Source organism: Vicugna pacos, chromosome 33, assembly GCF_048564905.1.
Source record: "Vicugna pacos chromosome 33, VicPac4, whole genome shotgun sequence".
In the NCBI taxonomy this organism is placed as follows: domain Eukaryota; kingdom Metazoa; phylum Chordata; class Mammalia; order Artiodactyla; family Camelidae; genus Vicugna; species Vicugna pacos.
This window is the reverse complement of record NC_133019.1, coordinates 3,435,291-3,462,235: the sequence shown is the minus strand read 5'-3', so window position 1 is coordinate 3,462,235 and position 26,945 is coordinate 3,435,291. Positions and strand designations below refer to the sequence as shown.

General features: G+C 44.4%; 1 protein-coding gene and 1 non-coding gene across 11 annotated transcripts in view; one reads left to right on the top strand and one right to left on the bottom strand.

Moving 5' to 3' along the window:
* Positions 1-25,489, bottom strand: part of PRDM10 (PR/SET domain 10) — a 74,558-nt gene extending 49,069 nt beyond the window's left edge. For 2 of the 10 annotated variants that reach the window (XM_031670348.2, XM_072953772.1), the window contains exons 1-4: positions 24,986-25,200; positions 19,593-19,666; positions 3,231-3,416; positions 717-881 (exon numbers count right to left, since the gene is read on the bottom strand). In XM_031670348.2, coding sequence (XP_031526208.2) covers positions 717-881; positions 3,231-3,299 — 234 coding nt within the window. In that variant the 5' untranslated portion in view covers positions 3,300-3,416; positions 19,593-19,666; positions 24,986-25,200. Of the gene's footprint in view, positions 1-716; positions 882-3,230; positions 3,417-3,526; positions 3,583-18,937; positions 19,108-19,592; positions 19,667-21,429; positions 21,542-22,201; positions 22,332-24,985 lie in introns of those variants that run through there. The other 8 variants (XM_072953770.1, XM_072953765.1, XM_072953767.1 and 5 more) reach the window with 8 other exon arrangements.
* Positions 20,867-20,973, top strand: LOC116276792 (U6 spliceosomal RNA). The gene has a single exon (XR_004186296.1). It is a non-coding gene; the product is annotated as a U6 spliceosomal RNA (small nuclear RNA).
* Positions 25,490-26,945: the final 1,456 nt, after the last annotated feature.

The following is a 26,945-nucleotide window of genomic DNA, read 5'->3' as shown; positions in this document are numbered from 1 at the left end:
TAGACTTGAAAGGTTCTTATTAGCTGGGTCCCCTTTCTTCTTGAGAGCGATGTGAGTCTCTTGATTAAATATTACGTGAGGGCACATTTTCATCACCAGGACCCTACTATAAAAGCATGGAACGGATTTCTCTTTAAATATGTTTAAAAGTGCTTTGTACATTGTAAAGTGCTAACAATACGAACTAACATTCATACATTGGGGAATATTCATGTCATGCATTTGGAAACTAACATTCAGAGTCACTGGGAAAAAAAAGGAGCTGTAACTTTTAGCTGCGCTTCCACACAGTCCTACAGACCAGCCAGTTGTCAGTAAAGAGCAGTTGGCAGGACCCCATGTTCACACGTTTAACGGAAATGATCCGTATGTTTTCACGGGTCTATCTATGATAACAGTATACAGAACTAAATGCCACTTTTGGCCTGGCTCTTGGTAACTCAGAAAAGGCACCAAGCTGATCATCTAGTCAGTCAATAGTCAGTGGAGAAGAGAACTCATTCGAGCCTGGTGCAGTAACTCCTTACTGCATTTAAATTTAAATAAATAAGCCATGTCTACCTCTGTCAAGTTGGTTATCAGCTCCTTGACAGCACAAACCTTATCTGACCATTTTCTGCATCATCAGCAGCAAACAGCACCGTGACTACAGAATAAACCTAAGAAGCTGGTGAATTAACTGACTAACAAGCTATGAGCAACAGTGCTCCACGTGCCTGCGCAGCTTCCACGGGATGGATGTAGACCAGTGTGTGCTCCGGCCCATCCACTGACGCGTAGGAGGCACCATCTGCCGTGTACACCACCTGCTGCGGGGGGCGGACCTGGTCATCGGTGTAGACGATCTGGGCTACAGTGCCAGCGTCTGGAACAAAGTGCACCTGGGGAAAAAAGGCCAGCATGTATGTAGCAACCATCCTGGTGGAATGACACCTGTCTCACAAAGGTGTGTAAGTGACTGAGAACATTACACACTTGCATTTTTAAATGATCCCCAGTAAAAGGAGGATGCAACTAATACCCCTCTGTCTGCAGCAAGTCAGTGACTGGGGGATGGGATCCAAGGACCCTGTGACTGGTTCACTGCTTAATATGAGGCAACCGATCTCAACTCCCTTCTGCCTCCAATGTCCAGTACAGGTATCTCTGCGGAGGAATAATGAGGGAGAGGTTCGCTGATGCTGGAAATGTGACAGAAGGTTCCTGGTTGACATTACCAGAATACAAAATACCAATTGTCCTGTAATGTGAAAAAAAATATGTCAAGACTCAAAAGCCAGTTGCTTGCAACACATCATAAAAATTCTGCTTTACAACTAACAGTGCCTTTTGGCAAACATTAAAATAAACAAGGTCACTTTCCAACAAATTCTTTCGTGCTCAAGGCCGTTCTGGAGGGTTATCGGTGACCATTTGTGGACTCAGTGACCTTGCCAACTAGGTGAAGATACAAAAAATTTTAAGAAAGTACTTTTGAGGGGTTTTGGACAACTATTTCACTTGTCACCAGGGGAAATAATTTTCTATCTACCAAGAACTAAAGCAGAAACTGGACTTTGTAAAATGCTTTCTGAATAGTCAGCTTTGGAGGCTGAGTTCTTGAAGGCGAGTCTGGCACACAGTCTGACGTCTGATGTTGAAGGTGTGGAAGCCAATGGCCAAAGTCCACGTTTGGGAGAAAAATGACTTCTGTGCTGATATTGAAGTTAGGCCCGCTTAGGGTGGAATCTCTTCTTCTGTCTTGGCTTAACACCTAACTTTTTCCATTTCAGTTTTTGCCAGTGGGGAACAGTAGATCCCAAAGACGACATAAGCTAATTCAATCCCCAGAAAGAAAACCGGAGGCCAAACACGGCCAAGAGCCCCAGGGATGAAGTCAGCTCCCGCTCCGTGCGGAGGTTCTGCGTCCAGCTTCTGCGCAGATCTCGTCTGCCCGTGGAGACGCAGTTTGGAAATCAGAAGACTGAGGCTTATAAGGCATTTGTGCTGTTTCGAGTGCTGCAAGATAATTTTGTGAGTTTAGACTTGTCCATTAACATTAAAATCTTGGACTAGTTTCAGTGCTTAGAAAAGGGAGAAAAATGTCTGCTCAAGAAGAGGGTTATCCAAGCTTTCCAGCTTGGCTGGCATCACCCTGCTTTCTAGTAACTCAGAACTCCTGGTTGGGAGGAGGAACACGGAGAAGGGGGTGGCAAGCTCTACTGTCCACCGCCCGATTGCCCACAAATGCGGGCCCTGTTTATTAATGGACTACGTTTTTGTTTATAAACAAAATGCAACAAAACATATAGAAAAATATACATGGAAACAGACTTCCAAACATTTTCCATGAGAACAAAAACAGCATCTCTAGTTCTTCTGACAGTATCATCTCTGGAATCTTTTTTCCCCAATATTCAGACTCAGACTTTAAAATCATACCTGATGACCGATTTTATTTATTGTTAATATTTATTATATTGCTTAAGTTAAATAAAATGCATATATTTAAAGGTTTCAATGTTAACTTCCTGATTTTGATAATAATACTATGGTTATATAATTTGATGAAAATTAAATTACAATGACATCTGTATTATAATGCTTTAAAAGGAAGTTTTATACTTTGGTCCCATATAAAGCATGGCTCCATAGGACTGCTGACTCTTCCCAAAATCCAAATCAATATCCAAAATGTAGAGGTTGGCCTTTGCCAAGAACAGACAGAAGAGTGTGTAGCTAGTTACAATAGCCATTTGAAAGGCAGAGATCCCCCAATACCACAGCTTTCAATAGGTGACTAACCTCCAGAGCTGTTGACTCAGTGGGACAACTTTCAGTTAGAGGATTATGTTCTGCGTTTGGAAAGAAAAGGGAAAGCCACTCACTTTATAGACAGAGTTGTACTTCCTCACCCAGGAAGAACCAAAGCCCTTTCCTGGATAACGTAAAGGAAACACTGTAGTTCGAGGCTTTCGGCACCAATACCAGGAAATAAAACTGGAAGTGAAACAGGTGATGACAACAAGCTGGGGGGAAGGCAGGGAAGTCTGTGGGTAGGAAGCAACCCCACTAAACGGCAGTGACCGTGTTCGGAGCTTTCAAAGTGCTGAAACGCTGCCCTCTCCTTACGCGCCAGTTCCGCACGTCAGCGCCCTCCCATGTGCAGAGGCTGCCATTTCTCTATCTGTCAGCAAACTGAGCCCAACTGAAAACTGCCACCAACGCCAAGCTAGAAGACCACTCTTCACCTGTGCAGCGCTCTCCTCGTGATCTGCAGGCGGAGGCCACACGTGTGAGCTATCGTCTTTGGAATCCATCCCTTCCCTGCTGGACCGCTCCACGGCCGGGCACCTAGAGCCGCGCGGGCTGGGGGACAGTCATCTGTCTACCACGTGCATGTTCGCGAAGGACAAACGGGCCTCTCTGCAACGTGCCTGCAAAAAGAGAACAGGAACCAAGACTTCCCATGAATGAATGCATTTTAATAAATTACAGTTTCATCCACAAAGAGGGGGAATAAAAAGCTTTGTAAAAGATAACACACCTGGGCAGAAGGCAGAAATGGAGAAATCACATGTACTAATGATACAGTGGAGCGCGCGCTTGCCAGTTCTGGGCGCACCTTAGGTGGACGTACCCCTCATCGCAAACGCTGACAACAGTCCTCTTAATTCTCCTGATGAGGAGGACGAGGCCCCCGACGCTCAGTGCAGGTGAGTGAGGGGTTCACACCAAGTCTCACTGCTGCAGGGCCAGCTCACCCCTCCCTTGTGCACTTGTTTAGACACTGATTTCCTGTACCACCTACTTGAAATGAAAAGCAGAAGGAGAAAAGCCACATAGCAAGGGAAAGTGGCTGAATTTTCTGGGCCACCAGCTTGGTGAAAACAAACATAAACTTTGTTTTCCCATTTGGTCAATACAGGAGTGATCAGTGAACAAATCAAAAGCCCTATGAAACACCCACATGCACAATGTCCGCATCTGGGAACATCACTGCTTTCCAAATAGGCGTTTTACTCAATCTTCCCCTTCAGTGATGGTAAAACACTGGCATTTTAAAGGTCACATGAGACCTGCTGCAGACGGGGCAGCTGTGCCTGATCACCTCCTCCTGTGCCGTGCTGAAGTAGCACACAGATGGGAACACCACTCAGCTAGGGGTAAGAAAGAGCACTGCCCAGGACCCAGCCAGAATTTCCTCCATTATTAATGGAAATAAGCTGAGCAACATTCTTAGACTGCACATGTTCCAACAAGAATAGGGGCCGAAGAAGACAGAAAAGCAACTGGAACACCTGATCTCCAGGCCTACATCTGGAACACAGAAGAGTCGTGTCCAAATCATCTGGGAGCTTCTTCTGAGACACTGAGCCACCTGCTCCTGGTCGGCCTCAATGCTGCCACCCTCACCCCCAACACAAACACACACACACACACACACACTTGCCCTGCACACACACCCTGCCCTCTCCCCTCCATTCAGAGGGTGCTGGAAACAATGCCCACGCCATCAACAGGTGAACACGGAAACAAAGGGCCACAGGGGCACTTTCTGGAGAAATGGAAATCTTCTACATCTTATATCTAGATTGGGGTGGTGGTCACATGGGGAATTCATTGTCAAAAGTCATCAACCTATTCAATTAAAATATGTGAATTTTATCCTGTGTAAATTATACCCTAACACAGTTGTTTTTTTTTTTTTTAAGCATACTGTGCTTATCTAGTAGTACTATTTAAGCACACGTAAAAGGCAGGGTGAGTTGTCTCGTATGTGAATTATACCTCAACAAAGCGGTTATGTATTTTTTAAAAGGAACAAAAATATTAAGAAACCTAGGAATAAATATCACCAATAATATAAAGATCTATAGGAAGAAAAGCACAAAACTGACAAAAAGATGAAGGGCTCAGTATCACAAAATCATAAAATGTTCCAAATCAGAACCATTTTTTTAATTCTGTATTTTGAAATAATTTCAGACAGAAAAGCAGCAAAAATAGTACAAAGAATTTCTGTGTTTCTTCACTCAAGTTCCCCGAATGTTACCATTTTACCATGTTTACCTTATAATTCTCTCTTTCTCTCTCCCTCTCTCCTTTTTTTTTTAACTTGAACTATTTGAGAGTAAGTTGCAGGCACAAAGCCCCTTTACTACTAAATTCTTCAGTGCCTGTTTCCTAAAAACAGGCCATTTTCTCACATAACCAGTCCTACTATCAAAATCAGGACGTTAGCATTGAAACAGCACTACTCCTCATTTACAGACCACATTCAAATTTTGCCAATTGTCTGATTACCGTCCTTTGTCGAGAAGGAAACACCTCTTTTCTGGCCAAGGATCCAATCGGGCATCGCACACGGCACATCCCACTGTCACGTCCCGAAGGTGCCCTCTGATCAGGAACAGTCCCTAGTCTTTCCTAGTTCTCCACAACCTTGACATTTCTGAAATGCACAGGCCATTTGTTCTTCAGAATATCCCTCAACTTGAGTTTGTCTGATGTTTTCTCATGGTTAGATTCGGGACACGTATTTTTAGCAGGAATTAATACCACAAAAGAGATGCTCTTCTTTTCCCATACAGGAATTTGAGGGGGGTTTTTTTTCCAGCTTGGTTTATTGATCACACAAATACTCAAGTGCACAGTGTCCAGGCACTGGGATGCAGCGAGGGTCAAGGCAGGCTTCCCCACGCTCGCAGGAAACATACCAGCCCAGAGCATCTTTCTTAAAGGTGCTTATTATTTCTTTCATTTTAATTTTATTTATGTATTTTCTAGTAGTTGGTAAATTCAGCTGGCTGAAAATTCAGAAGGTACAAAAAGGTATTCAGCGGGCAATCTCTCCACCTGGAATCTCTCAGCCACTCCTTAGAAGCACCTATATCACCGATTTTCCATCTGTTCTTCCAAAGATATTTTATGCACATACAGGCAAAAATATGAATTCTCTCTGCCTCTCCAACCACAAACAGCAGCGTACTATTGATTCTATACAAAGTAGCATCTCTTTTAAACCTGATTTATGCCACATGATACCACCCCTTTTAAGTTGTTCATACTATGTATCATTTCTTCATTCTTTACTACAACTGCATCGCTTCATTACATGAACATGTCATAATGTATTTAATCAATCTTGTGTTGATAAACATTTAGGTTATTTTTAATCTTTTGTGATGAATAAGTTTGGACATACAATGTGTTACATCTTGAATTCTTGCCAAGTCTCCGAGGGATGACACAGTGAGTTACAGTGGCTGAATGACTGTTCAGCAACTGTCAGTCTCTGAACGCCGGCACCGGGGCGCTCCCCTCCCTGTGCCCAGAGCGTGAGGCCGGGGGACACGGAGGGAAAGTGCGTGCTCTGACCTGTGCAGAGGCAGCACTTGGCACAAGAGGCACAGCGGTTAGGAGCTCGGGCTCTGCACCTGGGGTGGGGTAGCAATTCTGTGACTTAACTGATCTTCGGCAAAACCTGGAAGTTCTCTAAAGTCCTCTGCTTCTCTGTAAAATGAGGACCATAAGGTTATTGAGACAGCATGAAATAACATAGGTAAAATGCTTAACACAATGCCTGCTACAGAATAAGCCCTCACATATTAGCTTTAAAAAAAAAAGTACTCAATCATACCACATGGTTCTGTTTGTCTGCCTCCCATCTCAACTCTAAGTTCCTTCAGGTCAAGGAAAGTGAGTAACTCTAGACCTGGCATCTAGATTAGTGGCAGATCCTCAGTGATTTGTGTGCATTGGCTGAAAGACACCACAGAGTGCAGTGGGAAGACAGAAGACATCTGATCCCAACGGGGGTGTCCAGGCATGGCTTCTCGGAGAAGGTGACACTTGGAGGAGGAAGAGGAAGAAGCAAGCAGAGGTGGGAAGGGACAGGATATTTACTCCAGACTGAAATACCTTTTTTCTAATCTTGCCAAAATAAGGAAATAGGCATTAGCATTACATGATAAAAAATAGCAGAAACTGCACAAGGGAAGGATAAAGGGGGAGAAAAAGGGAAATAACTGCTTAGCAGATGCGGAGAAAAATTACAGAACAGTTAATCTACACGGAAAGTCTGCAGGTAAAATTAGCTAAATAGGGGTGAAACACGGCCCACAATGGCAGTGCCCAGTAATTTCAGAATACCGTTAGCAAATAAAGAAGCCTGAGATGTGAAAACTCTCTCATTCAAAAAGTGCCTGGAATCTAAAACAGCGATACCAAATACCCGGTTCTTGTTCTTTAGGATAGAATCGCAAGACCCATGGAGCTTCTGTAACTATGAAACTACTTGAAACACCAGTGTGACCTTCTGCATTTATCTACTGTTCAATACATTGTTGAAGGAAACTGCACTCCAGTCATGACTCGACTACTACATACGTGGCTCTAAATCCTCTCGCATCAGAGACCTCGTCTATAAAATGAGAGTATGAAGCGGTTTCTAAAATCTACTCGAGCCTTAAGCTTAGATGGGAAGCAGCAGAGCACAGCAGGAAATCCAGACTCTGAAGCGAACGTCCCGGCCTCCCGACTGGCTCAGGGCTCAGCAGTCACACCCCCGGTGTAACCACTAAAACTCCCCGAGCCTCAACAGCAGTCTGTGCAAAATGGAGATAATAATCACGTCCTGGTGACACCGAGAGGGCGACATGACACACAGAAAGATCTAGGCCCAGACCAGCACACAGCAGTGCTCCAGTGTATCAGCTTCCGTATTTTACAGGTGAGCTGTAAGAGCTTCAAAATTTTCAAAACATGTCATATTTTTCAAGCCTAGTAATTCATCAAATAACAAATGCCCTGGACCTGAACTTCCTTTACAGCAAGGCTTGTCATATTTGTTTTCCTTTTTTATTTTTTTATTTGTTAATGGTACAATTTATAGAGCCCCGTTGATCCTGGTTTATAGGAGACGGGGAGGGAGGAGTCCAGGAGCGGCTCCAGCGCTGTCCAACAGGCAGGTGCTGACAGGCTCCGTTAGCGAGGGGCAGGCCTCCTTCCACTCCTCTGCCACAGACCTGAGAGAACCCAGAGCCTCAGACTCTACCTTGTCTGGAAAATGGTCGTCCATCTTCCCTCCTTTTACCCACTGTCCAAAATGTTAGAGACTTCATTTCCAGGAAGAGAAGCATTTCTATCCTCTCTAGGGATTTTATTCACAAATATTTATTAAATACTTAGTATGCGTCAGGTACTGTCCTGGGTCCTTAAGAAACACATATATATGTATGTTAGGAAACATATTCATATGTATGTATTATATATACATTTTACATACATACACACACACACACACATATGAATGAGTAGTGTTATATAGTTGAAAGTATGAGCTTTAGAATCAGACAAGTCTGGGTTCTATGCCTCCAAATCTACCATGTGCTTAGGAGGCCTGATGTCAGTCAGCCACAAACAGATGCTCGGTCTCACTGGGAAATCCAAATTATCTGCTCAGTGTGGCTGCTGTAAGAATTAACAGTCTGCACCTCATCAAGTCTCTAACGCGCTTTTCTCACGTTAACATCTCTGAACGAGGTCTGTTCTGCAACACTGGGTCCCGCAGTCGCTGTCACCCAGGGGCGGTCAGGACATGGATGCACCGCCCGCCTGTGTGTGACCTTGCTCACGGCCCTTCATGACTTCAGCCCCTGCTTCGCTGAATCACGTGTGTTGTCGGCAGCAGACACTCTGAGTGTAACTGCCATTTTAAATGTCTTCGAAAAGATGACATCATAATTTGCCATTAAAACTGAAAGACGTGGGAACAGGAGCTGGGCATGAATTTGATTAGGGAAGCAGACATCCACCACTGGAAAAATGACATTGCCAACCAAACCTATGGGACTCGGGTACAAGAGACGGCAGTGCAAATGGTGCTGGTATTGGGCATTCTGATTTCTGAGCCACATGGGAAGATGGGCCTGCCACAGGCCAAGTGAGAAAACACCAGGATCAGAACTCTCAGAATGGGCACCAGCCGCTGGGAAGTCTGCACATCAGGTGATCATTCCTCCGACTTTTCCTGCGCACGAAAAGGGCTTCAGAGACTATCGGCTAAGGGTTCTCTTCTTTGAAAGGTTGTTTTCTCCAGCCCAGGTTGTGGTACTCCTTTCTTCATGCCTCACAAGAGGCACACAAACAAATCTTTCCTCGTGACCACCCAAGAAACGTGGGCTTTATTTTCCTAGTTCAGGTAAGACAATTCCACGCACCAAAAGACAAAGACTGATCCTCCCATCCCATCTGACAGTTTGTCAGCAACGCACCAGAACCCCATCAGGTCATCCAAAAGAACTCTCACCATTTGCTCAAGGAGAAACCCAGGCTAAGGGCATGCTGGGGGTCTGAGCCTGACAATTCCACATGAGTATCCTTGAGAGTTCAAAAGGAACCAGCACTCAGTGTGCGTTCTAAAGAGAGAGAAGCCTTGATGTCTGCCTTTTCCCTTTTTACAGAGAATAGCTGGTTGGCTGGCAAAATGTGGCAGCAGTTTCAAAGAGAAATCTAACAGGAGTCCCCCCTCTGCTCTTACAAGATTTCGGGGGGAAACCACAAACAGTGGTCTGTCACAGACTACAGACCATTAGCATCCGACCTGAGGGATGTTCACAGAGTAAACGCACACGGACCAAGGAACAGAGCACCACCGTCTCCCAAAGACACTGCCGCCATCCGCCCCCACCCGCCAGCGGGCTGCAGAAGGCAGGGTCCCCCATCCCACCAAGATGACTTCAGGCTGGTCTGCACCTCTGTAGGGCTCTAAGCCAGAGCCCGCTCCAAGGTTTGACCTTCCAGCGATGGCAGCAGAGATTTCGAGGTGCTTCTTAGGGAACCTCTTCTATGGTGGGCCCTGAATTCCAGTGTTTTCTTCCCAGCAAAGTGAGACTCCCTAAATCCCACTCTGCTAGCCAGCTGCTCTTGGCTGGACCGCCAGCCTCCTGACCCACACAGCCTGGGCAGCAAGAGCTCGAGGGGAAAACCGGCTGGATCTCAGGCTCCCTCCTTGCCTCGGGGGTGCCGGCTGCTCTGCTCTGACAGCCTTCGCAGCTCTTCACCCGAAATGTTTATCTCTGAAGCCCCCAAAGTGCCCTTTCCCACCAGCTTCCCAGCCTCCTGGGAATCAGAAAATGCTCCAAGGGGAAAGTCAGGTGCAAAACACTGGGCTCATTTCAGAAAGCATCCCCTTTCTCCAGAATCTGACCTCTCAGAACTGGCTGCCTTGGTAGGAAACTGAGGGCAATCCTAGGGGATGAGACGGTGGGAAACATGCCCCCTTTGACCTTGTGTCTATGTTTATCAGACTTTGAGAACTTGTGGGCACCGGTTACGGGTAGACCCTGGTAAGAAGAGCACTGTCATGGGGCATGTCTGATATGACACAGTGTCATCAAGATATAACAGGATCACTAAACAGGTCATTGCTTTTTCAAGGAGCAGAAAGCAACGCGAAAGCTTTAGAATATCAGTGGGATCTAAAAACACCGTGTTGTTATTAAAACGTGATTCTCCCCACTTTGAAAGTAAACACTCCTCCACATGCACTGCAATGGAGGAAAGGTCCCCAGTCCCACCCAAGACCAAGCTCTCGGCTCGGGCTGCTCTGTGCTGGTCCGGCTGGTCCCTCCAGGGCTGCACACCCCACCCACTGCAGCATCAGCGCCCCCCCGTAGGACCATTCACATCGGCACATGTGCACGGCACCCCCATCGTTATTATGCACGGGTTATATTTCAGTAAAATGTTTATGTTAAACAAACTTTCCCCTGAGCCCACTGACCCACTCGCCGACCTCCACCTCTCTCTGCTCCTTCTCACACATGGCCACCTCCACTTCCTTCCCCCACATTCCCTTCCCAACTGGGCTTCCACCCCACCACCCCAGGCTGCACTTGTTTTTTCCACCTTTTTTTCTTTCTTTTTTTGGAGGGAGAAATTAGGTTTATTTATTTTTTTAATGGCAGTACTGGGGATTGAACCCAGGACCTAGTGCATGCTAAGCACGCACCCTACCACTGAGCTACACCCACCCCTCCCCACAGCTAGTTCTTAAATGAACACATGGAACAGTCCTGCCTTAGGAGGGAATCCGCTGCTTCATGAAAACTCTTTAAGGATGAATTCTCATCAATAAAAAGTGTATTATCATTAAAAATGACAGTGCACTAATGCTAACATGGTTGAGAAACTAAGTACACATATAATATCAATGCTTATAACTGAACTTGAATGAGCAGGAAGGAAAAAAAAACACAAAGAGGAGAAAAAGCAAATTACTCATGACATCATCCAGTACTGTAAACTAGCAAATCCAAATATTCACGCCAACTGTATGACTACAAAGGTATGCGGAACTCAGCTGCTCTTACGTTACACAAAATCAAAATCAGTCCTTGTAAATGCAGAGAGTACAGTGCAAGCCCAACATGGTAGTAAAAGGAATTCTCTGAGAAGCTCACTCATTATAACCTAAGATGTTCATCTTGCCGGGTGACTGTACAGTGTCTGAAATGTCTGTATCCCTGACCTGGGTCATGATCACGACAGCACCGTGAGATTAGTTCAGATGCCACCACCCCCATCACACTTGGAGGAGCCGACCTTACAGTGGTTAAAACCCAGGCTCAAGCTGGCATGGCCAAGGCCGGGGGAGGGCAGTTCCGGGACTAGAATGTACATCTCACGCCTTCCCCGCGGCCTCGTGCAACCTGCCTTAGTTAACAGGATGGACAGCAATCCAGGGATGACAGTCAGAAGTGTCGGAAGTCACACATCAACAGTATTCCCCCACGTAGGTCCTTACACAATACCTGGTGCCTCACCCTGACCCTCCGCTGCCTGCCATCCACCCACTCCCTCCTCCCCCACCTCCAGTGCCGCTGCATGAATTCGCAGGAGAGGAACAGAGCCCCACAGTCAGGTGGCTGGGATGCAGGCTCCTCAGCTGCCACCCGCTCACTGCGAGACCGGGGACAAGCCACTTTACTTCTCGGGCCTGAACTCCCTCATTTATCAAATAGGAACAACAGCAATGAAACCATGAAATCAGTGACATAAAACACCACACCTGGCGTCTGGGAAACACTTGGAAATGCTCATTGCTGCGGTTGTTCTGGTACTGATATTAATCATTGATGCACCCTAACAGTTCGTGTCCACTCCTACGGGGGACAGGAAGGGGCGCCTCTGGCTCTTGCCCTGCTACTGTGGAAGCAGCACATTCCTGGACTTCAACTCACGCAGAGGGTGAGCTCTCCACTCCCAGTAAAGGCTCTTCCAGCTAAGGAGACGTACATCGTAGCTTCAGAATTATAGCTGAGCATAACTTACGTGGCTCACTCTCAGCAAAATACTAATCTGCTTAACAGCGGCAACATCTTTCACGCCATGTCAGCTAACCGTACCAAGCCGCCTTCGCTAGTGCTACTCCAGTGGCATAGCGACCACTAGCGAGTGTCGCTGAGTGAGAAGGAAAACTGGAACCTTCACACCCTGCTGGTGAGAGCGCAAAACAGTGCAGCTGCTGTGGAAAACAGCCTGGCAATTTCTAAAGGCTAAACAGAGTTATCAAATGACCCAGCGATTTGTCACCAAGGTATAAAAAACCCAAAGTAAGTAAAAACACATGTCCACATTACAACTTGTGCCCGAATGTTCATGGCAGCACAACTCATAACAGCTATAAAATGGAAACAACCTGAATATCCATCAACTGATGAACAGAGAGAGAAAATGCAGAATCCATGTAATGGAATACCACTCAGCAAAAAAAGGGCATGAAACTCTGCTACATGCTACAGCAAGAATGAGCCCTGAAAACTCTGCTAAGTGAAAGAAGCTGGTCACAAAGGAGCACATGCTGAATGATTCCATTCATATGAAATATGCAGAAAAACAAATCAACAGCGATAGAAAGTGGGTAAGTGGTTGCCCAGGGGTTGGGATGAAATGGGGAATTAAGGGGTGATGGCTAAGAGGTGTGGAGTTTCTGTGGGGGTTATGAAAATATTTTAAAATTGATTGTGCCGACAGCTGCGTAACAGTGAGTATACTAAAGCCACTGAATTGTTTGCTTTAAATGAGTGAATTGTATGGTATGTGGATTAAATCTCAAGCTGTTTTTTAAAAGGAAAAAAAAGATGGGCATTTAAATCAATGCGAACCTTCTAGGAAGCAATTTGGTGATAAACATCAAGAACTTAATATATAGAGAGACAGACAGAGAGAAAGGGAGAATAATATTTGGGCATTTCTGATGAAAGCAGCTTGAGAAAGTTCCAGAGGCAAGGGAAACTGAGAATGTGCTCAGGCACTAGTAACCATAAGAGGGAAAAGCCTCAAATGACAGGACAGGCCTACAGAAGACTTCAAGGTGAAGAAGTCCAGCTCCCAAAGTTTAGGAACTGGTTTTATCACATTCACCTAAGAACCTAGGCAAAAAAAAATCAGCAAATTCCAGACTCTCACCCTGGAATTTTGTATTCCATCAATTGCAGAGGCAGAGGGGAGAGCAGGAATCCTCGTTTACAAACCTCTCCAGATGATCTGAAGTCAGTCAGACCGGGCTAACCTTTCACAACAGGGTAAGAAGAATGTTTTATCATGGCAGTAACACTTCTTAGAAAATCATTCTAGAAGCAGTATGAGGAACTGATTATATCAAGGCCATGAACTGCCTTTAGGAAGCAGGGGACAAAGGTGAACACTGAATTCTTACTCCAACTTCATGATACTAACAGCTATTAACACACAGACTCTCAGTGCTCAAAGTCACCTTTTAAAAAAGAGACTTTCTAAAATTACTGAACAGAACTTTAGCAAGAATCCTTACAGCTTTCTTCAAAACATGCAACTTACCAGCTTCTCTAATATGCGTGTGCTACATACGTCTCAGAATTCTGAAAAGACTGGGTGGTTGTTCATTCAGGGGGTCTTCCTTGCCAATCAGATTAGTCTCAAGCACATTTGATTTTTTAGCTTCCCTTCGCCACATGATAACAAGCAAATCTGTCCCGTGCACTTACCAGGAATATTTGAAATAAGCTTTGTATACAAATATGGATTTATGAGGAACAGTTGAAGACTGAAAGATTGATACAAATGACTCATCACGTAACACTAAGCACCCATGTTTTCTGGCTGTGCGTAACAGATTGTGTAGCCGTGAGCACAGTCCCTCCAGCCCCCTTTTCCCACAGTCGCGTTTGTTCGCAAAAGAGCTGGCGGGGGTACAAATCCGAGCTGCGGCCCGGGTACCCCCGTACGCAGAAGGCCATCTGGCCCACTTATCTCCAGCTCTTTTGTTGAACTAGCAATTGCAGTAACTAAATAGGAGACTTGCAGGTGGGTCTTCTGGGGCCCTGAAAGCCTTTCTCACAGATGGTTCTGGGTGGTAACTGACTCGACAATCACAAATCCAGATTAGGATAAAATATTCGATAATGTAAAGAGGCATAATCTCAAGTACTAAGCTATTTCCTCAGTAAATTCAAGGGCTTTAAAATGTTTTAACTAGAAAAAAAAGAAATCTAATATTAAGATTGCTTAGAGGAAACTATTCTAGAGCACAATTTTTAAAATTTAAGAGTCTATAATACAGCTCCTGAAACGTGCACAGCCTCTTTTCAAAGAGACTTGGACCATGGCCCTGCCTGGGACTGAGAAGCAAAGTGACAGTGTTTGAAGTAACTGCCTTTATATCCAACTCAGTTCCCCTGTGAACAGGTAATTTGGGCCTTGACCTCCTGTTCATTTCCAAATTCTCATTCCTCCACCTCAGTCACTTGTCTGCAAAGTTAAATATGAAACACAGGATGGTCAAAAACAAGCATTTGATGAACAAGGTGGTGAGCCCAGGCAGACGACACAATGAGGCAGTTACTGCCTTCATAAAAACTCTGTGTTACTGGCATATAATCAACACTTGTGATCTAACTTCAACCTCCTCCATCTTAATAAAGCTACTACAGAAGGCCAGCAATCCACTGGCCTAGTACTCAGAGATGTCTTCTACAAGCCAGGACGTTTCTTAAAGTGTTTTCTCAGTACAGAGTACTGGGAAAATACTGGACGCGAAGGCAAGTGAAAGTTCTTTATCTTGACAGCTGGAATAGTAACAGCTGGTTTACCTACTCCCAGGCCCACCGATGAGAGGGAGCGGGATGTTGGTTACAGTTACTACAGTGGTACAGGGTGTATTCCCACTGTTAGTAACTATTTAAGTTATGAAGCTGAGTATTAGATCATGAAGGCACCGTAATCCAGAGAAGTCTTATTTCCAAGTAAAAGAATGACTTAATACATTTTCATTATTAAATAATTAATTAGAGAATAAATATGTCTTAACTGTACGCAAGGGTTCTCTCAACTGACGTATTTCACTAGATAATATGCATATTTCAACTTAAAATTTTGATAGAATTTTAAAACTATGTGATTAGCACTTTCTTCCATAAGGAGACACAAAACAGTGGCATCCTATTCCTGTTTAGAGCAGAGAGGGTGTAGCTCAGCAGCAGGGTGCGTGCTTAGCATGCATGAGGTCCCGGGTTCAGTCCCCAGTACCTCCATTAAATAAATAAACCAATAAATAAACCTAATTACCCTCCTCTCCAAAAAAACAAATAAACAAAAATGTCCAGAATTTTATTCCTGTTTGGAACCATCAGTCATACCTACCCTGCAAACACTTACTGGACCACTTCCTTCAGGTGTAGGCTACACATGTTGGACTCATTTGCAAATCCAGAGGAGATAAGGGAGACCACAAAATTAGAATCCCTTAACAGATGCAGCTCTTTAGTTTAGAAATCAGCATAATCACAGTTCATCTGACAGAAAACAAACACCGTGGATACTCAACATCACTGAAGGACAAACCCAGCAGCACAGTAATAACTGTGGCGACTGCCCCTTACTGAGCATCTGTCACATGCCAGGCGTCGTGAGGCGGCCTTTAAATACTCAGTTTCCCTGAATCCTCACAACAACCAAAAGTTATTACTTTCCAAGGTCATAGCGCCGAGAAGTGGGATGTGACCCCAGGCCCCCTGTATATAGAGAGAGCGTAAACGGCTCTTTCCTTCTCTGCTGCACACCTTTCCTCTGAGGCAAAGCTGCCAGAACCAAGCGTGGCTCCACCGGCTGCCAGCTCGGCCTCCCACCAGATGATGCAATCACTGGGCGAGGCTTGAGCTCAAAGGAACCAGGAGAGGTTGTAATCTCCCAGACCCATAAACAGATTTAATTAAGCAAAGGATTCAATAGCCAGAGAGCTGCGGTAACTAACTAGAAAGCTATGGTGAAGGGTATTCCCTCTAAAAATCCATATGACAATTTTTTTTCAACACAACAATGTATTTATCAAATGCCTATTCTGTGCCCAGCATTGTTTTGGGAAATGAAGAACAGATTGGATGGAAGATTTTATTAACATATTCAGCAGAATAAGAAAATATATAAATAACATTTATTTACCATTGCGCTGAAAAAAAAAAGCTGTTTGTGTACAGAACACAGCAGCCCTCAAATGTTAACTAAATCAGCTCATATCAGGAAAATTAATTACTCCAGATATTCTTCATGGTTCTCTCGTGCATATGCAGTTCTCTAACAGAGGAATCGCCAGGCTGTAGAGTCTGCGCATCTCTGACTTTCTAGGCAATGCCAAGCTGCTTCCTAAGTAGTCATACCAGTTTCTATTCCTACCAGCCAGCTATGACTATGTTCTTTTTTTTTTTAATTCTTGTTTTTTTATGAAGTGTAGTCGATTCACAATGTTAGTTTCAGGTGTACAGCAAAGTGACTCAGTTATACATACACATAACTTTTTTTTTCAAGATTCTTTTCCACTACAGCTCATTAACAAGAAACTGAATATAGCTCCCTGTGCTATACAGTAGTGGTGTGACCGCTCTATCGCTCACCAACTTCAGGACTTGGTATTGCCAGCTGTAATTCAGGGGCACAGTAACATGGCACTATGGTTGTAATTTGCACCTCCTTGTTATTAACAAGGTTGAACACCTTCACATATGTTTATCAGAGTTTTGGATTTCTCCTCTTCTGAAGTGCCTGTTCAAGAGTTTTGCCCATTACTCTTAGGGCATGTAACATCTCATATCACAAACCTTTCTCTAAGGCGGAGGGTACAGCTCAGTGGTAGAGCGCGTGCTTAGCATGCACGAGGTCCTGGGTTCAACCCCCAGTACCTCCTCTAAAAAGTAAATAAACCTAATTTACCTCCTTCCTGCCCCCCACCCCACAAAAAAAAAAAAACCTTTCTCTCCACTGAGTCATGAACATATACTCCTGTGTCAACTTCTAAATGTTTTACTGTTTGGCCTTTTATCTTCCATGCCTCCTAGATAATAAATCAAGTGTTTGAGTATGTGTGAGACTGTCCGGACTCCTTGTGGTGCTCTATTGGTCTATTCCTCTATCTTTGTGCCAGTATCACAAAGGTATAGTAGATTGACAATGTTATGTTCATTTCTGGTGTACAGCACACTGATTCAGTTATACACGTATGTTCCCTTTCACATTCTTTTCCCTTACAGACTATGACAAGACACTGAATACAGTTCTCCACACTATCTTAATTATTGTAGCTCTTCCTGAGCCCTAGGACACTAGTTTTTCCAACTTCTTTTTCTTTGTCAGGAGTGCTTTTGCCTCGGCAAAAATTGTTATCAGCTTGTCTAGTTTTTTTTTTTTTAATTTGCTGGGTTTACTTTAAATCTGTAAGTCAGTTTCCAAAGAATTTATGCCTTACAATATTAAATCTTCCAATCCTCGATCCAGTGTGTCTCTCCATTTATTTAGATTTTATTTAAAGTCACTCAATAAAGCTTTAGAATTTTTTTCTGTAAAGGTCTTATGCATATTTTGTTAGACTTAAAATACATCACCTACAGCTTATAACTGTTGAAAAACCATGAATCTGAAAGAGCCATGATTTTTTAAATGATGTACAAATATAGATAGTCTTTTGATACAATACCTAAGGTTTGGGAAAAGTATATATAAATATGAGTATCAACTTTCTTAAATTTTTTAAATGAAACAAAGTTCATCAGAGCACAATGACTGCTCCATAACTTGGTTTTACTTCTAGAATCATTGTTTTGTGGTTACATCACTGCAGTGGTTTAACATACTTGAGAAAACTTGTGTGTCATGTAACAAGTGTCCTAAGCATCTATTGGTCAGAGGTCCTTGTATCTGTCAAGTTATGAAGTCCTGGAAATCCAGAATAATTTCAATTCATCAACTTCAAGAGAAAAAGAATAAAAGAGAAGATGAATAAATGATGAGTAAGAGGCTAAAATCTTATAAATATACACGCCACTGCCTGGGACGGCCCAGGCACCTGCCCAGACACTTGCTCCCGCCTCTCTCACATAATTCACTAAACTTCTGCCTCCTTTTTCTCATTTGTAAAGTAGTTACAACACTGTTCTGTCACTATCACACAATAAGGATTAAATGTAAACAGGTGCCTTAGAAAGGACACTTAAAAAGTCAGTCAAACACAAAGCAATAATTAGTCACAGGATTATAGCTAGTCCTCTCTCAGAAGAACATTACTGTAAGGTTGTCTATAATCATGGCTTGTGGCAAGACTGATAATAACCCCCAACAAATTGGCCCCGAAACCTTCAAGCCATGCCAACAAGAAGGTGAGCTTTCCACACAAAAAATAAGAATTTTGAAGGAAAGGAGGAAAATTTCAGAAATCACTTTGAATGTCTAAAGTTAATTGTATTCACTCCTTTATCCCTCTGAACATCTTAGAGTCTCAACAAGCGAACGGCATTTTTGTCCTGCATTCTACATGAGAGGACTAACTGGTATCCAAAGCTTCTAGGAACCTATAATATGTTTAGGAAGCAAGAAATAAGCACAAACAGTTCCTCCATGATACTAATTAAGCACTCAGTAAACTTACAATTATTACAAAGCAGTACAAAACTCCTGGAGCACATTCAGAGACAACAGGGATCACTTGCAAGCCATCCAGTCCAGCAAGGAATGCGTGACTTCACCTTGCTCCAGGACAGGGCGGCCCCAGACACCTGTCGGTGGTACGGCCCACGGATGAAGAATGGCTTTTACATTCTAAAATGATTGAAACTTTATCAGAATGATTTTAGGATACAGGACCCTTTTATAACATAAAACAAAGACAATATTGTGTATCAGGAGTTAGCAAACTTCTTCTGCTAAGACAGTCAATATTTTAGGCTTTTCAGGCCATATATGATATCTGTCACATATTTTTTTCTATTGTCTTTTTTTTTTTAACAACTCTTTACATATAAAAACCATTCTTAGTGTGGAGTTTTTAGAGAAGCAGGCCACAGGTTGAATTTGCCCCATGGGCTACAGTTTAACTCCAGCTATATATGGATTGATACATATATTTATACATAAAAGTATAGAAAATATAAAATGCATTCACAGAAGAGTCACAATAGTTCTTACCTCGGAGAGGAGATAAAGCAGAATAGGAAGGGGATGTTAAGACAAAGGGTCATATTAATCTGGAATGTTTTATTTATTTCATTAAAAATCTAAAGCAAATATGAAAAAAAAAAGGTTACCAATGGTTCAATTTGGGATCATGGGTGCACGATGCTCTGTTTTCGTTACTCTTTATACTTTCTTGCTTTAAATTCTGTAAATAAAAGCATAATCAAGAAAAATTAAATTAAATTTAAATTAAATGGTTGAAAAGATTCAAGAATATTTCATGATACATGGAAATTACATTACTTCCAGTTTCAGGATCCATAAATAAAGTTTCATTGGAACCCGGGATGCTTTCCCACAAGGGGTGGAGAGTAGTGTGTGACAGGGACCAGGTGGCCCCCAAAGCTGCAAATGGTTACTATCTGGTTCTTTACCAAAAAAAAGTTTACTGACCACTGCTCCAGAAGGATGAAAGGGATTCTGGTGGGCAGAACTGGGGGAGAAAAGAACAAACATTCTATTTGAGAAATGAAGGTATGAAAACATGAAGGAAAGCTCCAGAATCTTGCAGGGAGTGGGAAGATGGGTTTGGCTGAAGCAGAAGGTCCAAAATCAATAAACAATTACTGAGCCACTGAGGACTATGTGCTCTGTTATTGAGCCAATAATATGACTGTGGTAAGTGATCACAGGTACCCTCACACCGGGTGCTGAGGTCGGCACTATTATCATCCCCATTAATAATCAAGAAATTCATTTAATAATTTGATAAAGAAACTAAGGTTTACAGAAGTTAAGTAATGGGCCCCAGATCCTGGCCCCTAGGACTGAGATGGGCTCTGAATCTAGGATCTTTTGCCCCCCAGGCCCAGCCGTTACCAGTGCTACACAGTATGAAGCTCCAGTGCAGGGTAGCAAAGGGAAATACATCCACAAAGGTAAGGGAGGGCAACACAGTGAGTGTTTTCAAATACTGGTATAAAAAGAACATGATTTTATCTGTAGGTTACAATTCTGTGTTTAAAAGGATAGTTGTCCCATGAGCTGCTCCAAAGTGTTCCACACTTAGAAGCAAACTATTGTGGTCTTTTCTTTAATCACAGGAGAGAAAAAAATTGTGAGCTTAAGTTTCTCAATTTCAAGTTTCTCCCAGAAATATTTCTTAAATCTTTGAAAAATAATACATTATTTAAAAAAAAAAATCAGTGAATAAGTAGCCAACCAAGTGTGGGAAAATTCAGCTGATTATGCTTAGCTCAACTTTTCTTTTAATGGATTATGTGCTTAACAGATATCATTTTATTATTTTAAGTTCAAATGATTAATTGAATGTATTAATTCAGTAACAGTTAACTCAATTACCTGAAAGTGGTTTAAAGATTAAGGTATTCTTCAAAAGAATAAGGTGCTCACTTCAGCAGCACATATACTAAAATTGGAACGATACAGAGAAGATTAGCATGGCCCCTGCGCAAGGGTGACATGCAAATTTGTGAAGCGTTCCATATTTTCCTGTACATCAGAAACTGACACACTGTAACTGGCTGTACTTCAATAAATAAAAAATTTATAAAAGAATAAGAATGCTTCTGTGAGAGCTATCATAAGAACTAAAAAAAACCAGACACATCTACATATTAGCAGCATCTGTTCATTGAAACGGTGGAAACAAAAAGATGATACATTGTATAGAGATACTGCCACTTGGGAAGGCCCTGCCCCAGGGACTAAGCCCAAGGCCGCATTGTTCAGTGGATGTATCAGGCAAGCCACATACATAATTTTAAATTTTAGCAGCCACATTTTTTAAAAGTAGAAACACGAAATTAATTGCAACGATGTATTTTATGTAACCTGGTATATGCAACATAGTATCGTTTCAACATGTAATCATTATTTCAGAAATGGAAATATTTCTTGGTTTTTTTCATTCTACATCCCAAAATCTGGCATGTATTTCACACTCACAGCCATGTTCCAAGTGCTCCACAGCCATGTGTGGCTACTGGTAACCGTACTGGACAGCACAGATCTCAGGGATGGCAGGAAAGAGGCTGTGGTAGCAACCAGAGAGCCAGACCTTAGAGTGAAGCATGTGGGTAACAAAAGTGAGTGTTTGGCCTCAGTGTTCTGATGCTGAAATGAGAGTTCAACTAAGACATGGATAATGATACAGACTATTTTCACAGGTAGTAACCTTTCAGCCATCTATATGTTTGGGGTTCTTAAAGCATTGCCCAGTATTGATTTTACAATTCTATAATGAGTGTTTTTCCACATTTTAACTAGTCTTGCTGTAATTGTGACTTGGGACTATCTATAGCCACTCTCCTCCCTCTCAATTTCCCCAATGCCAATTCTCCAAAATATTTCAAAGTCATCCAAAAAGAACCTACTTCCAGCTGCTTCCTACAACCCAAACAAATTAAAAACTTATACAGGTCTGGGCAGTGGGAAGCCACTGAAGGACTTTGGAGAGGCAGTGGAAATGAAGTTTCAGTACTAACAGTGAAGCATTAGTGTCACAGAAGAGGCTGCAAAAAATTAACTGGAAAGGCACCAGCTCAGAATGTTCCGCTTAAGTTTTGGACTAAGGTTATAACTTTAAGAATGAAAAAAGAAGGCCAGAGGCCAGATACCCTTTAGCAGTAATTCATGTAAACAGTATAATGTCAGAGAGGGAGATGAATGCTTCAACGAGAATGACCAAAATAATAGAGTCAGAAAAGCTCTCTCCTACCTTCCTACCCTCAGCCAATACCCCAGAAGAATTCCAGTGGGACCACTCTGCAAAGATTCAGCTGTAGCAAACACTTCCTTTTTCTTAACTCACTGTCTCTTCCTAGACATCGAACAAAATTCTCACATTTGCTAATCTATTAAAACATCAATGATAAATTTAAACAGTAATCAATAAATTATTTGTGAAAATCACACAAATGGCTGGACAGGGTGTGTCCACACTCTGGGGTGGAGATGGCTGGGGGAAGACTGTGTATTTTAGTGGTTATAGGTCAAAGTACGTCAGCCTTCAATTTTAAAACAGACTCTGGCTAAACAATTGCAACATTGCAATGACAGGATGTTTTAACAGTTTATCATTTGTACCAAATGAAATTATGTGGTAACCACGTGCTTAAAATGTAAAAATTGTTAAGGAAATCAAAATTACAGTTCAGTATGTCTCAACACTTGGAACAATTCTGCTTGTTATTCAGAAACTATCCCATTGGGTCACCTATGCTAAATTTAAACAGTAATCAATAAATTCTGCTTGTGAAAAACAGAAGGAATCAAATACTGTAATTCTTTTAGTTCAGAGGATGTCGTGACGTGCCCCTTCAAGTAATGGGGAAAACTACTGAAAGTGACAAATCATCAGTAGAGTCACTAGGTACCTATTTACCTTTTTTTAAAAGCAAAAAATTTAACCAACCAAACAAAAAGACCTAGACTTGAAAACCGTATCACAATGTTAAGTTTGTAAAAATGTTTCATATGCACACACAAAACAGACATCCAAACATCAGTAGGAATTATCTCTGGTAATTGTACATCAGCTAATTTTTACTTTTTATACTGTTTCTATATTTTCTATGCTTTCTACTATGATCAAGCTTTACTGTTAAAACTAGAAGAAAAAAATAAATTTGGACAAATGGAAACTGAGGCAGGGCCAACCAATTTAGGATTACACTAAATCGATACACTATCCCGCATACCACCATAATCTCTTAGTAAAAAGCCTGGAGGGCCCTTGAAGACGTGGACTTTGCCTCTATAACACACACTCGACTACATTCACATATACAATACATGGCGCACACATGAACGCCTGGCAGAGCACGTAGCAAAACATTAGAAACTATAAATGGCTTATTTAGAAAAACAGACAGCAGTTTAGCGCCCTCGCAAAACACATAGCAGAGCAGAGCCAAGAGTGGGTGCTCAAGGAATACGTAAGAGTCGCAAGGTGGGATAAACGTCTTGGTCCAGAATTTTTAAACGTGCATCTACTTCTAAAGTGTTGGTTGGTTTCATGTCAATTTCACTTCACTTTAAACGTAAACCCTTAAGTTTATTTACTTTCTAAATATGTCAGATTGAGTAAGCACTGCTTTAAGCATGGCTTTGCCCTAACTAATCCTTTTTTTTTTTTTTTTTTCAATTCTAGAGCCTCATACAAGTAGCTTTATTGCAGTGCTGGGGTGGAGTGAGGGGGATACTAAAAACACACGTACACCTTCCTGCCTTCAAAGACCTTACAGCAAAAGGTGGAGTGATAAACAAAGGAACGGATCAGAAAAAGAGCCCACAAACCGTCACGAGGGATTTTGTTGTTTTTAATGAAGGTAAGTGCTTCTGAGTTTAAAGAACTTTGGGGGGCGATGAGCCGGACAAGATCCGAACAGGCTTCGGCGCTGGTGGCACAGGCCGAGCTGGGTGGGACTCCTCACACGTCTAACCCTCGACTTCAGACCCAGAACCAGCCCACCTAGTGCTTAAACGTACGCAAAACACTGATTGAAAATTGATCGAAACCCAGCAAATCTGCCAGGCAAGGCTAAGCACGCGCGCGTACAAAATTCAGCAGCGCTGCGTTCACCGTACTTAATAGAGCACCTAATACCTGCCCACAGGCTAAAAAGTGCTGAAGGAGGGCCGAGATCGGCCGGCAACCATGCACCGCCAGCCGGCTCCCTAAAGGCCTCGGCTCGCGACCCCAGCGCAGGTTGCCCTCGGCCTGCGCCCTGCGGACACTGTCCACCGAGACTGATCCCGACAAGCCACCCCCACCCCTCCGAGCTGGGCCTCGCGGGGTCCCGGGGCGCCAACTCGTGCGTAAGGGACGGGGAACCAGCAATCAATGGCAGGACCGCGGCGCGGCCTCCCCAGACAAAGCAGGGCGCCCCGAGCCCGGGCCGCGCCGCCGCCCCCGCGCCCGCCGGCGGAGACGGCTCGCCGCACCCCGCGCGCCCGCCGCACCCCGAGCGCCCTCCGCACCCCGAGCGCCGGCCCAACCGCCGCCGCAGGAGCGCGCAGGGCGCCCAACTGCCGTCCCGGCCCAACCAACGCGGGCAGGGGAGGAGAGGCGCGCGCGGCCGGCGGAGCGTGCGAGCCGCTCGGGGGTCGCAGGGGGAGGCTGCGCGCGGGGCAGGCAGGGCGAAGCGGCGCCGGGGCCATGGCTGCACGCAGCGCCAGGACGGGCTCCTGCAGGGCATTTTGCCCCTTTCCCCTTGGAAGGTGCAGATGGTTTGACCCCCCACCCCGACGGAGGTGCCTTGTCCCAGCCCCGGCTGGACTGTACCATCGGGCGGTGCCGCCGGGATTTCTCCCCCCCACCACCACCATCAATTCCCCCCCCACCCGGGTCCGCGGTCGGTTGGCCCCGGCCGGGCTCTGAGACGCGGAAAGAGCTTGGCGCCATTTTGGGTGGGACTAAGCAAAGACGAAACACCCTCCCAGTCGATGGGGTACTCTGGCCGCTGGCTTATCCGGTTCCCTTAATCCTTTAGGTACTTACACGACGTTGGGTGAGGGGAGCTGGAAGATCAGCGGGTCCCCGATCCTCTCTCCCTAGGGGTGATGGAAATCAAACCCCCCCGCCACCTCCAGGTGGTTCTTCCCGCCGCAGAGTGGGAGCAGCATAAAAGGCGGGGCCTTATTAGCATAACCTGCCTGGCAACCTGATCTCGGCGCTTTATGATTGGTTGGACTCTGTAAACTCCATGCCCTGCCTAGAGACAAGTAACTCTGGGGCGAACTGACAGGCCCAGATTTAAGACTCATGACGAAGATCCTGAGACGCTTATTCAGTCGGCGGAGAAGCCAAAAGGAGATTCACACAATGGCCCAATGACTGAAGGCCTCTTTATTTCGTGCTCTGCTGTTCGTTGAAAATCCAATCAAAGAGCGGGTCTCAGGCAGCGCGGACCTGCGTTTGTGCTCTAAGCCAATCAGAGAAGCCGACTCTTCGGATTCAGGGTCAAGACCGCTGGGCTGGACCGGCGGCGGCCCAGGTGGGGAGACTCGCAGCCTCTGAGCCGCAGGTGCGGAGGAGGGGCTGCTGCTCGGGTGCCGCGCCAGCCCCGCACAGCCCCGAGAGACCCGCGTCCTGAGGGCTGCGCCCCGGGAACCCGTGGGCCGAGCAGGCGCCGGCTTGGGGCGGGTCGGGCCCCTGCGGGAGGCCGCCGGCGGAGCGCCCCGCAGAACCCACGCCGCGCCCGGAGCCCCAGCGCAGCGCGGCCTCGCGCCCCTGCGGCCCGGCCCACGGTGTCTGAGCTCAGCCCCTGCAGGACCCCGGAGCGCCGCGCGCGTCCTCCTTTCCCCTTTACCGTGCTGAAAGGAAGCGATTTTCAGGAACATTAAGTGTTAATCAACACTGGTTAACCAAGTGCTTGACTCACTCATTTCTTAACCTCAGGCTTCCACATACTCCCATCCCTTAAAACTGACTTCGCAAAGCAGCCAGATGCAGACAAACGAGGTCAGGTTTTGCAGCAAGACAACCAGCTCCAGGTCCCCACCCCTGATACGAACGGCAACTAGGTCTTGAGACCTTGAGCCTTTGGACCTTCAGGGGACGGTTATCCCGTCCGTGTGACGTCTCCCTTGCTACCTTGTTTTGAAGATTAAGTGAGATTTACGTGTAAAATACTTAGCACACTAGAATTTAAACGGATAAAAGTATTAATGACGGTAAAACATACAAAATTGCCAAACTGTTAGCTAACCAAGGAAAAAAGTACAGCTAAGTAAAAGACTTAAGAATAGAAAAGACCCAGGGCGGAGGGCGGGGGACTAATAGTCTTTCAACAATATCCTCTTTACTGTTTCGTTTATTTTAAAAACTGGAAACAAAGTTGAAAATTTGGGAGAACATTATGATTTTCAAACTTCAAGGCAGTTGACTGCCTTGTAAGCAACTTGATGACTAGCCCGTGTCTTGTTAGTCCGCAGGCTCTGTGCGGGCTGTCAGTAAACACTTGTTGAATCGAATTGAAGAGAAAGTATAAATTGGGGCCTGATGAGGCAGACTTTATAGTGAGCGATGCTATTACCTTTTCACTGGATGTATAGACACATGGAAGTCAGTTGCCTTGGGAAAGATGATACTGGTTAAGGGTCACTGGGAGTAGGCGAACAATGCCAGAGGTGGACAGGTCTATTTCCCTACCCCCTGGCCTCAAGAGAGAACTCCCTTTTTGAGATTCAACATTATTAAATCCTCTCTGATGGGTTAGGATCTTCACAACAGATCTGCTGACCGGAAATGACACCAAGGAACCCTTTCAAAAGGGGGAACTGCCGTGAGGAATGAGGCTGTCTTGACTAAAGAGACCAAGTTACCCTCGTGGACTTGGAGAAATTGTCTAAAACTTCAGAGGGCACGACTACGACAGGCAGACACCACCCCAGGGATTTTTTTTTTATTCGTAAGATTTGGAATGAGAATCAGGAATCTGCCTTTTATTTAAGTTTCT